Source organism: Coturnix japonica, chromosome 1 (genome assembly GCF_001577835.2).
Source record: "Coturnix japonica isolate 7356 chromosome 1, Coturnix japonica 2.1, whole genome shotgun sequence".
NCBI lineage: Eukaryota > Metazoa > Chordata > Aves > Galliformes > Phasianidae > Coturnix > Coturnix japonica.
Genome location: NC_029516.1, coordinates 11,517,730 through 11,530,206, shown reverse-complemented (window position 1 = coordinate 11,530,206; position 12,477 = coordinate 11,517,730). Strand labels below are relative to the sequence as shown.

General features: G+C 39.0%; 1 protein-coding gene across 1 annotated transcript in view; it reads right to left on the bottom strand.

Annotated features, from left to right (window-relative positions):
- The window catches only part of FAM185A (family with sequence similarity 185 member A), a 32,494-nt gene that overhangs the window by 4,700 nt on the left and 15,317 nt on the right, over positions 1-12,477 (bottom strand). Inside the window, exons 6-7 of the mRNA XM_015883193.2 lie at positions 6,298-6,393; positions 4,067-4,201 (exon numbers count right to left, since the gene is read on the bottom strand). Coding sequence (XP_015738679.1) covers positions 4,067-4,201; positions 6,298-6,393 — 231 coding nt within the window. The remainder of the gene's footprint in view (positions 1-4,066; positions 4,202-6,297; positions 6,394-12,477) is intronic.

Genomic DNA, 12,477 nt, shown 5'->3' with positions numbered 1-12,477 from the left:
CAGACTCTCTCTCCAGAAGCACATGAGGAAGAAGACCATCTAACGTGTTCCTAGTGATGAAAGAATAACAATGCATACTGTAGAGGCAGCATGTATCTGGAAACCTTCACAGGAAATGAAGATGGAGATTCCTCTCCATCACCAGAACAGATACAGTGGGAAATGCACAAGTTAGCATGAAGGAAAGAGTCCTGGTTACTCGTGTGTGTGGTCAACAGGTGACACGGCTCAGAGAAGCATCCTTCAGATAAGGCTAAGCAAGGTGTTAGTGCTGTAGATTGATACAATTAGAGCCCAAACTACAAATCTGTTAACTTGCAACTGTTGACACGTTAGCCAAAATAAGGAAGCAGATATGCGTCTTGACTTGAGAAAAGACAAGCGTTCACAAAGAATATGTTTGTTATTAGTAAGAGAACAGAAAAGTACAAAGGGACCGGCTTGTCAACTTGAGAAAGTAAGAACAGTAGGATGTGGTAACATGAAAATACAAACATCCACAGCCACTGAGGAGCACCTGTGACACTGTGGGACTTGGACCAAGGAAACTCATGCCAGTGCTGAAAACCAGATGGAGCAACTGACCGCCAAAGTTAAAAGCTCACTCAGCTCCAAGTAGATGGATGGCACCATGTCAAAGGTTGCACTTGGCACTAGAACTGGGCCAGGGGAGAGGAAGATCAGGAATCAGATGAGTCGCTGGCACCACTCAGAGACAGAAGATTTACATCGTGTAAAAGATGGATTATATTCCAGACCATTCGATTAGGAAATTGACACCATCAAGGAGTGACTGCAAGACTGTTTTTTCCAGCAGACTTGCAATTGTCAATGCATAAGCTGGCAATGTAAGCATGCCCAATAGCATTACAATTCCTTTATAAGTCTCCCTCCCATAAGTGACATTTTCAGCCTCTGAACGTACGTTCTCTTTAGGAGTCTCTACAGAGGCTCACATCCTTTTTGAAGTGGACTACTCGAAACTGGACGCATTCCAGCAAAGTATTACTAATGCCAAGAAAAGCCAAAGGATTACTTTGAGTTTTACAGAACAGTCCTGTTAATATACCATTACATTTGGGTGGTTTTGTGTTTTTTCAACTGCATAACTGTTTACACAAATACTCCTCATCTTTGGAATACATACATTCCTACCTCCATACTTTGAAAGTAAAAATGATATTCTGGAATAATGGTTTAAAATGGAAACAAATCAGGATTATTTAAATGCTCATCAGTCCTTTTAACATGTTTGTAACCTTCTTGGCTTGAGAGTCTCCTAATTTCCTGATCTGCTTAGATTACAGAATCAGTTACTAGCCTGCCACCTTCCCTGTTACCATATGTAGTTCCGGGTGTGGTTAATGATGTCTGCAGGCTTAGGTGAGCTGATTCCCAGGTAAAGGCAGACCTGGAGCAATGGGGAAGGCACACACACCTGAAGGAAGCTTCAGAGCCTACTGACAAGGAAAGTCCTCTTTTCCTACCCTATTTGCTCTGGGAAGGAAGAAAAGATATCTTGACATGATCACTATTGTAAACTACTGAAATTACTTAAACGTTCTCAAACTAGGCAGGAAATGAAATGCTTTCAGAGATGAAAGCTGGACCAGTGCATAGCATGAAAAATCTGTTTTTATAACCTTCACTGTACCACAGTACAGGAGTGCCTACTAAGGCCAATGGAAACAGATGCCTTATTCCCGCAAATTACTCTGAGGAATAAACTCCCTGGCATGTTCTCTGGTTCCATCCCTTCCTTAACAAGCATGCCGGCCTTGCAGGCAAGTCCCTCACTCTTCTGAAAGAGGAAACACCTTTTGACAGTTTCATCACTCAGCTCCTTTTATCTTTTTGCTTTGATGAAATCCACATCCTTTCTTTGGCTGCCTTGCAAAACCCTGGATGTGACTGCTCACAGGGCCACAGTGTGCCACCATCCTCACTCCTATGGAAGGAGGAGCCTTGAAGCAATGAGATGATACCTGCCCTAACAGCAGGAAGGAAGGCTGTGTCACATAGAGCTGGTGACAATCCGGGTGCACATTTACTCAAGTCACACAGCTCTCAGTGGAGAACCCCCTCTCATCTCTCACACAGCACTCCCAGATGTCTATGATCTCCGTACCTAAAACTTCAACACTAAATAATGTTTTCAAGATACAGAACCAGCATTAAATCCTTTTTAATTATTTGAGAATCTACATTTAAAAGAAAGTTCTCAAATATCAACTTCTAAAAGAGATTGTTGAGAATGAGAGGACAAATACCTGGCTGAAGAAAGAGCACAGCATCCCTATAATGAGAAGAACATTTCCCCCTTGCCATATGAAAGGAACATTGCTGGCTTGGCAAGGAAGGGAAAGTAGTATTTTTGAAAGAGTAAGAAAAGGAACCAAGCACACCTCAAAACCAACTAATTCATCTTCCTTTAAGCTCGGTTCCTTTTACAGGTGAGAGAAGAAAAGGGCAGAAGAAATCTGCTAAAAGTCATTGGGTATATTAGGAAATATTTAAGAAAGCTAAATACCCAGTGTGAGGCAGATGAAGATGTGTCACTTCAGCCCAGCGCTACACCCTGCAGGGTCTGTTTTCCATTTACCTGTATTCTGACAAACTTAAATGTACGTTTAATAGACTTTGTGTGCAACAAAAGCCATTTGAAAGCAATCAATAAGCAGTGGCTGTTGCATAATTCCTGATGATTTCTCTGGCTTTGGGATACTTACATCTGAGAATTAACTGATTGGAGCCCATCTGCCAGGATCATTTGGATACGGTATGGTAGGTTGAAAAATTGCTTCTGCTTCAGTGTTGATGGCACTACAGAAACACTGAGTGGTTTGCAAAACCAGAGAAGCCATTAAGCCACGTGTATCTGAAGCAGTAATTTTATCCTTAACGCTGCCAGAGTAGGAAGATGATTGGCAACAAGGAAATGCATCGCTTGGCTGCTGAGGTGCTTCATCACCCACAGCCCTGCTGGAATCCACAGCCGTTCCATAAGTTACTGAGGAGTTTTAAACATGGTTTAAAAAAAAAAATCATTTAATAATAAATTTAGATGCACATTACTATTCAGTGCAGGAAGAGATATGTCCATACATTTCAAGAGTACAAGCAGGTTATGTACTCTCAACATACACTTCTAATCTTTCTGAACTGTGAGAACTCAGGAGTTGTTACTTTACATGGGGAAGAAAAAGAAATCCTGAACAGATTTTCTTAGTTTTCAAACAAAGGAAGACTCAGAGCCTCACCCATCTGTTACCGTATCAGGTCACATTGACATAACGCTTTCAAAAACAAAGCTGGAGCCTTCAAGACACTATATTAGCATTGACTCTTGAGCAAAATGAGTAATTGGCAACAGTAAGAGCCTAGACTTGGAGATGGACGTGTCTGGAGAAGAGGAGAGATACGCACCCAGACAACGAAAAGTGTAACTGTTTTCTAAAGTGGGAATCAATAAGACTTGGGATTCCCAAATCCAATTTTAAATCTATTAGAAGAACGTTCTCAGTAACCGCAGGCACCCTTCCATGCATCCTTTATTCCATTCTCCAGCTTCTGTTTCTTTCCCAGCCATCTCCCACCCATCCCTTCTCAGACTACTCCACTCTGTTTAACGTTCATTCTGTACATTTATAAACATACTGTACACAATTTCTAATTCACCCTCCTACCAACACAGAGAAAACTTTCCAGTGTATTTTTAATTGACACTCTCTGGCAATTTATTTCATGAGATTGTTTAAGTCAACAAAGCAATAGGACAAATTCAGCCCTGGCTTACGTCCCACAAATTCAATGGAATAATGCTGAAAGTGAGTTTGGCAATAAGATTTTTGTCAAAAAAGCGGTTGTTTGCATTCAGTCATTTACCAAACAAAATGAAAGAGCCATCCTTAAAAACATGAAGAGTTCAATGGCACAAGCAAACAACTGAAATCTGAAACAGCTGAAACAAGAAGAGGCCAAGAGCAATAAACTCATAAGAAAACGTGGATGTCTTTGACTGACGCCAGGCAGACATTCAAGGGTAGCCAAGATTAGTAAGCCTTACCACTCAAAATTACGTGATCATCTTTGGAGGCACTCTGTGTTTCTTTTAACTCGATCTCTGAGCTCACATCCACTTTTCTTCCAGACAACTGTAAGTAGGCTTTGAGAGAGGCAGGTACCTTGACCGTAATAGAACCTGACATAAATTTAAATGAAAGCTCATTAGATTAACATTGCGATAAAGCAGGAAACAGGCCATTATAAGCAAAACGTCCTTCAGACACTGTAACCTCTTTTTTTCTGTCGAAAGATTAACAAAGTTAACTTCATTTCTCATAACCAGAATACTGTATGTCACATAAAAAATAGATCCACAGTATTTCTTCAGATAGCAAGAGAATTTACATTGACATACACTGCCAGAAACAGCTCTTGCTAGTGGACCTTATTATTACTATGCCTTATTATTGGCAAGGAAGGCCAAGGGAAGAAAATAAAACAGATCTCCCAAGTATTATGACTCTGGTTTCATCTTCCAGTTGTGTATTTGCACTCCCAAGCATGGCCACAGGCTTTGATTTAATGACTAATCCAGCTACTGCATGCAGTACAACACAAGGATGTCACAGAAGAACTGTTCCTCTGCAGTGATGGGATCCCACTTATGTACTGTTAACACTACCAACAAATAAAATAAAAGGGACCTATATGTAGGAATTCTTTTTCCTCTGAATAAGTTCTTCTGTGCAGCAGATTGAAGGCAAATACTGGGCCCCCAGCCTGCCCATGTCCGTCATATTTGGAATTACTCAATCACAACATTTGGAAGCTGCACACTGCACACTAAAACAAAACACCAGCAATAATCAAAATAGATGCTCTATATAAATACTTCTTAGTTTCTACCCAGCTCTAACATTCACTTTAGAAAAACATAAAACCCCTTCCTTTAGTTACATTCAAAAAGCTGAAGCAGATCACAGTTGTAAAACTGATGTAATAATTGCGTAGCAGTCAGAAAGCAACCCGAGATGCACAGTTTACAGTCAGATGAATCAATTGCCTGTCACACTCCTGAAGAACAAATAACCGCCAAGACTTTAGGCCTAAATTTCGCTGGATACACAAAAGTGTTAGGATAAAAGAGGGGAAAAGTCTTTTCTTTGGTCCTCCCCTCTGGGAGCAGCTCAGTGACGTGACTCATAAAATCCAACACATGCAACTCATTTATCACAAATAGGACATTTTCTACTCGGCAGCTGTCAGCAGTTACTCCAAAGTTACAGAGTAAATGAAAACAGAACTTTATCAACTTTGCCTTAACTAAACTGTGCTGCCAGATGAGCCGTCAGGCAATGTTTGCAAAATAACATTAACTAGCTTTTGTTAAATACATTCTTCTATGCTACTACATCAAAGAGACGTAACTTGGTGATTCAAAACTTAACTCAGAAATAATATAAATTTACTCGAAACAATGGAGCCAGAGCAGCTTAAATGATTCCAATCCATTCTCTACATTATTTCCCTTGTGATTGACTGCCACATGTAATAGGGCATAAGATTATCTCTCAGATAACCAGAGGAAGATAAAAAACACCACATTCATTTAAAACACCTCAACTGTGCAACATCACAGTAACCTAAAGAGTGCTGTAGTTTTGGATTTCTTTATTTGTTTTGCAAAATCAGGGCTAACAAAATATCTCTAGTGCTTAGTTACGCACAACATCATCCCTTCGGAATGGCAAAAGTGACGAACTTCAGGAGTGAGCAAAGTTAGTGAGTAATTAGGAGGGAAAAAAAGGGAAGAATGGTAGAGAGCACTCTCTGATTTATTGCTCTGCCTTCCTGTTTCAATGACATTTCATCAGGAAAAGGCAGGGAAAAGGAATGTCAGTGTATGGTGGTCATCAGTGGATACGTGTGTAATGTACGCCAGCAACATGGATTACACTGTACTCAAGACAAAGATCATCATCCAGGTCAGCTCTGCAGAACTCCACTGAGTTGATCCCCAAGAAGAAGTATTTTAAAAAGTAAAAAAACAAACAAAAAAATCCTGTAATCCATTTTAAAGCATCGTTGTACCTTATGGAGCTTACTGCATTATAAGTATCTGTCTATCTATCTATACAAGTTTTTTTAACCATGAGGTAAAAAAGAACACAAATAACCAAAAATCACATAATAATCATTTTAAATAGGAAAAAAAAAAAAAACCCTTATCTTCTTCATTTTATATCATAAATTGCCATATTAAAAAAAAAAAACATTCTGCAGATTTCTAACCTTTCTGGGATTTCAGATCCACTTCTCTTAATTGACTGACGTAAACATCTATTGCCCCATGAAGCGTAGAAGCTTTTAGACTTCCATCTGATGAATCTACAAAAGAAGAAAAAGAAGATGACAGGATTTGTGCATCATCTACTCTTTTAATTTAGAAAAGTGCTGTTGTTCACTGTTAGAAAAAATCTTTTCAAGAATCTTTTTTTTGATCTTCCAATTAACTTTATCTGTTCCTGTATGTTTACGCAACATTCGCTGTTGTGTTAACGAATCATCATAGAAAGGCTTGGGTTAGAGCAGCCCTCAAAGCCCACCCATTCCCACCTCCTGCCATGGGCTGGCTGCCCCCCACCAGCTCAGGCTGCCCAGGGTCCCATCCAACCTGGCCCTGAGCGCCTCCAGGGATGAGGCACCCACAGCTCTAAGGCAGTTGTTCCAGGACCTCACCACCCTCTGAGTAAAGATTTTCCTTGCAACACAGAACCTAAATCTTCCCTTCTAGTTTAAAACCATTAAAACTGTTTTAAACCTTATCCTATTGCTATCTAACCATGTAAAAAGCTCCTTTGAAGCACTGAATGTCAGACTTTGCTGAGAAAAACAGGTTTCTGATCAAAACTTTTCTTCCCAAACCAGAATGATGACATGGACTGGACCCCAGCAATTATTACTGGAGTTGTAGGATCTACCAGGTCTCAAGAGCACTCTTTCTTCCTCTGTATAAGCAAGATGCACCTCCTTCTACAAGTTCTACGTTCATGTTTGTATGGAGATTGAGCACAAACTCTGAACTATTTTAGTTGTCCACTAAAAAACTGCTCTAAAAACCACTCTGTGCAGGCAGAGCTTTACCCTCAGAAGATACCATAAGCAAAGGACCAGCAGTTGTGCATTGCAATGTGATGACAGAAGAATTTCTGAAGTAACTGCTGCAGTATAACATATATAGAAAGTCAGCATTCGTTCTTTGCACTGGAAGGAATAGGATGTCCACTGTTAATGCCTTAAACTCACATCCAGAGCAGATGTGGAAGATTAGTGTATTATAAGCAATCATGGAAAGGGATTATTATCCCTCAGCTAGAGCTGAGATCTTTGGAGGGCAAAGTAACAAAAAAGTGGCCAATCCTGATTTAGTCAGCTTAGTTTAAAATTTGCATCTCTGTATGTAAGTAAGTGAGAAGCAGGAAGATGGACAGAACAGGAAAAGGGGTTAAAAACAGAGATGACACAGTTCTACAACTCAAACAGGTGAATTCAAATAGATCAAAATTTTAACAGGAAAAAATTACCATACATGAAATAAGAGAATCGGAAGGACAAAAAATAGACACAATATACATTTCACAATTTTGACTGAACAAAAGTAAGGCAATCAGTTTTGATATTTAAGTATATACCCAGTGTATGGGAAATTGGTAATCACAGCATGAACCTCTGATTAATCAGCTGAGGCAAGTGTTGGGTCAGCTGTGGGAGCACAGGTGAGGGTAATTCAGCTGTGCTCCCAGAAGGGGCGGAGCCTGACTCCACTTCCTCTAGACCTCATTTAAGGGCTGACCACCACTGAAGCAGCATCTTTTTGAGATTGCCTCAGTGTTTTTCAGCAGACTGAAGGCCTCTATTGGGTGAGTCTTTCCTTTAAATAACCTTTTGGATACTTATTGCCACCTCTCTTGTACCATCTTTGCCTTATCATCACTGTATGCTCATCATTAAGCGGGGTTTAATGCAAATAGAGTAAGAACAAGGGGGAAAAAAAAAAAAAAGCATACTTTAAAATTCAGTTTCCTAGGGACTCAGGAGGAAAGACAAGGCTGAATTGCTCTGCTGCCTAAAAAGCAGATGATTACTCTTGAGCAACTTCCTCTATTTATGTATTTACTACTACTACAAAAAGAAGTTAGTTGTTAAGCTTTCAGAAAACTCACTCATGGAGGCAACTCTGTTGCTAAATTACCCAGGGCATCCTTCAGCCTCTAATTTCCACACAGATTTTATAACTATAACCATTGCTTTTAAAGGTCACAGTCTGTTGTGAATAACCTGTTTTGTTGGCAAAAAAGGAAAATCATTGCATGCTTCAATCCTGCATCACAACACTATGTGCCTAGTATGACTTCATCTCGATAAGCCTCTGACCTACTGTAGGTCAGGTAGGATCTTCTTTCAGAATATCCAAACTCATGAGAGAAGAAAACAACTTAAAAATATCAACTGTTTTTTCATTTGTGACAATTATGAAAAACTTTCAGACATCATATCTGAAGGAAAATATTGCATGTTAGAGGTTACCAGAATTGGATCATACTTGGATGTCTACTTTTATTTTTCCTGCCTGGAATTTAGACCAGTCAGCTCTGCATTGGAACAAAAGCATCCATGTGTAGGTGAAGTGATAGGACAAGGGGGAATGGATTTAAAGTGAAAGAGGAGAGATTTTGTTTGGATGTTAGGAAGAAATTCTTCACTTAGAGGGCACAGCTAAGCAGAGAAGCTGCAGGTGCCCCATTGCTGGAGGTGCCCAAGGCCAGGCTTGATGGGCTCCTGAGGAACCTTTTCCAGTGGGTGGTAACCCTGCCCATGGCAGGAGGTTGGAACAAAGTGATCTCTGATGTCCCTTCTAACCCAAGCCATTCTATATGATTCCATGAAGTATGCAGTATAAATACTTCATTTTTCACCTATAAAGACATGAGTTATTGACAAATGCTACAAGATGTACATTCCTCAAGAGCTCTAAAGAAATACTGCTTCGAATACATTAGGTACACTCTGCATTCCATAAGACACAAAGAAAGGGAAGGGGAAAGAGAAAACAGACTGATGATGAAACCAGGTAATAACTCAGTAAGTGTTAATTCATAGCAGACTAAGTTTGTAATTTCTATTATTTAATTCCTGCTTTTTTTTTTTTTTTTAATAACTTGGCTTCAGAGGGACAGGAAAATGCAGCTGACTCCAGTCTCTCTCCAAAGTGCAGGATACTTTGTATAAGATGGTGTGAGGGAAAGCATGGGCACAAAGGAAAAAGAATTTGCCATCAACAGAACCAAGGCCAAATTCTGAGATACGAGACTGTAAGACAAAGGCTGCTTAACATGAGGACAACCACATTAACACATTTTGTTTAGATGGCAAAGACTAGATCAACTGAAGTACTGAGAGACAAGCATGTGCATGGCTAACATATCTACTTTAACGTATATATGAATAGTTCTTAAGGATGATACAGAAATGAACTCAATAGAACTCTGAAATAAGATTCTTGATTTAAAAATTCCTTAGGGCACATTTTAAAAACCAAATGCTCAAGGAGAGCAAAATAAGCGAAATCAAAAAATCAGATGCAACATTGCTAAATAAGCGGCTTGTTGTTTAACTTTTCAGTTGTCCAAAACAATAAACATAGTTTTTCACATTCAAAGCCCTCTGAAAATAAGATTCTGGTATTCTGCATCAATGCTAGAGAAGAGAACTACCTTATCAGAACATTCTTAAATCAGAAGTCTTAGACACTTCAGCTCGCTTTCATGTGAGGATCATTCACAATTAGTAAGCAGCTACTCTGTATGTTCTCAAGAGAACTGAAGCTTTGCTGTAATTGCTGGATTTCAGTTTGTTTAAGACAGTGAGTCCATACCACTGGAAGTCACCATTGCTTTCTGGGCTTGGTTGCTTAAGACAGAAACTGGCAGAATAATGCCAATGGATGCTGACATTCATAAAAGGGAAAAGAACAAAAAGATAAGGGACTTCTTGGAGGTTTATACACATTTCTGCTCTCCAGAGTAATCTCCTGCTGCTTATAAAGCTGTATCAATTTGCCCTCAAACCTGCAAGTCGTTTTCTCTGAGTTAAGTAAGTAATACCAAAAGAATTTTTCTTTTTATTTTAGAGCTGGTAGGGGAAAATTTGGCCTGTTGGCAGAGCAGAGAATACATAGTCAGACAATAACAATGAAAAATAAACAAGTTTTAGCTGGAGTGAACACAAGTCAGCCTTGCACCTTGGCATAAGAGAAGGCCAACAGTAACCCTGACTGCATTAAGTGCAGCATGGCCAGTATACCAAGGGAAGGGGTTATCTCTGCTTCTACTCACTCAGTACTTGTTAGACCATGTCTAGAATACAGCACCCAGTTTTAAGGCTCCCAATAAAAGAGAAACATCAATCAACTGGAGAGAATTCAGTGGAGGAACATCAGGAAGTTGGGGTCTGAAGCGCTTCCCAGTCAGGAGAGGCTGAGGGCTTATGCAGCCCATAGAACAGGCAGCTTCAGAATCTGATGGTAGCCCTCTATGAACCACATGGAGACAATGAAGATGAAGACAATCCTCAGAATGGAGAATGACAAGAATGCAAGAGACAAAAGGCTTTACGTTAAAGATTTCATCTGAATATATGGAAAATCTTTTTCATCCTGAAGGCAATTACATTCTGGAACAGTCTGCCCAGAGAAGGTGTATGGCCTGCATCCTTGGAGACCTTCAGCACGACAAGATAAAGCCCTGAGCAACCTCACAGCCAACTCTGCTTTAAGCACTTGGGTTAGAAGAGACGACCTCCAGAGAACCCCTCTAACCTCAGCCATTCTGTGACTGACCTCCTAAGGCCTCTTACAAGCTAAGTTCTTCTAAGAATGCAGTAAATCAGAGTTTTAAAATATCAAACAAATTATAAAAGAAAAAAAAAAAAAGCAGTCCACATTTTTTTTTTGTAATTTAGGTTTCTGATGGTTATTTTAAGTAGTAACATGCAGTAGAAGTAAAAACAGTTGTTTCACATTAAGTAGTCATTCAAAATCCATAGAACATGCTAGAAGAAAAGGGCTTCTACTGAAGGGTTGGCAAACAATTTGTCAGTGACTAACAAAGCCCCATGTATGGAAAAAAGGCACTGCCCCTACTTCCCTATTTTAACACTAACAGCGTAGAATGCTCACACATGGCAGATACCTAAAATTACACTGAACGCTGGAGAGAATTTGTTAAAATAAATATATTTATTTTACACAAACATTCCAAAATAAGAAAAAATACATAAACTGGGTAAAACTAATCTAAAAACAACAACAAAATTAGAGTGAAAGACCAGACTGGTTTACTGTTTCAATATAGGAGCATAAGAGATTACTCAAAATTGTGTTGTATTTTCCCTTGAATAATTTGAAATTAAATTCAGCATTCTCAACTATGCTTTGCCTATTAAATAAACCTCCCAGAAGGATCCTCAAGATCCATAAAGGGTTGTATTTTTCAGTTATCTGATAGAATTATTACTGCAGATAATTAAATAATTATGTATGAAAACCCAACTGAGGACATCAGAAGATGCAAGTTTTTCTTTATATTTCTATCAGCAAATGTCAGCTTGTTGGACAGTCAGAGTTATCTTGTGGCACTGATTCCTCACGTGCAAAAATCTAGCACTTAAACTTTACATTTCCAAGTATTCAGAGTTCAATCACTGAATCTTAAAAGCTATTTGCCTTTAGAAAAATTCATACAAAATTAAGGGGGGTAATCCTATTTAGGAAAAGATTAACTGTAGCCAACGCTTTCAGAATTGAAATCTGAGAAATAAAGTTAGTTCAACAATCACAAGGCTTCTAAATGTTTAAGCTGAACCATGTTAATTAAGGGAAAATAATCATCTGTTGGTGGAAAAAACTAACTCCTGCATTAAGAAACCTTCAAACACTCTTCCTATTCTATGAGCTTATTTTAACTGAAGGAAAAACAGACTAGCAAGCTTGATTTAATTCTGTGGTTTAATGACTAACTCATGAGAATGTGTACTGCATTCATTTTCCAGGAATATTAATATAGATTGCTAAGGAACATAAGAGGACTTGTAGCAAGACAGCGTGTCCCTGCACGATGCTTAGTGTGTGACTCTAGCAACCATCATTAAACCTATTTATACCTTCTGTTATTAAAATAATGCAACTGATAACGTGTAACAGTTATTAACTGAGAAGAAATTTAAGAGCTACTTCAATTTCTGAAGGGAAAAGAGAGTCATCAACACAAAAGTTTGGAAACACTAGGTTCTCATGAGCTTTTTTCCTACCTCACAATACATCAATGATTAATGTTACGCGATATGAAAATTAAACATAGCTAATCACTGATAACAAACATAAGACAGAAGTAGGTTAAAGGCAAAACGATTACA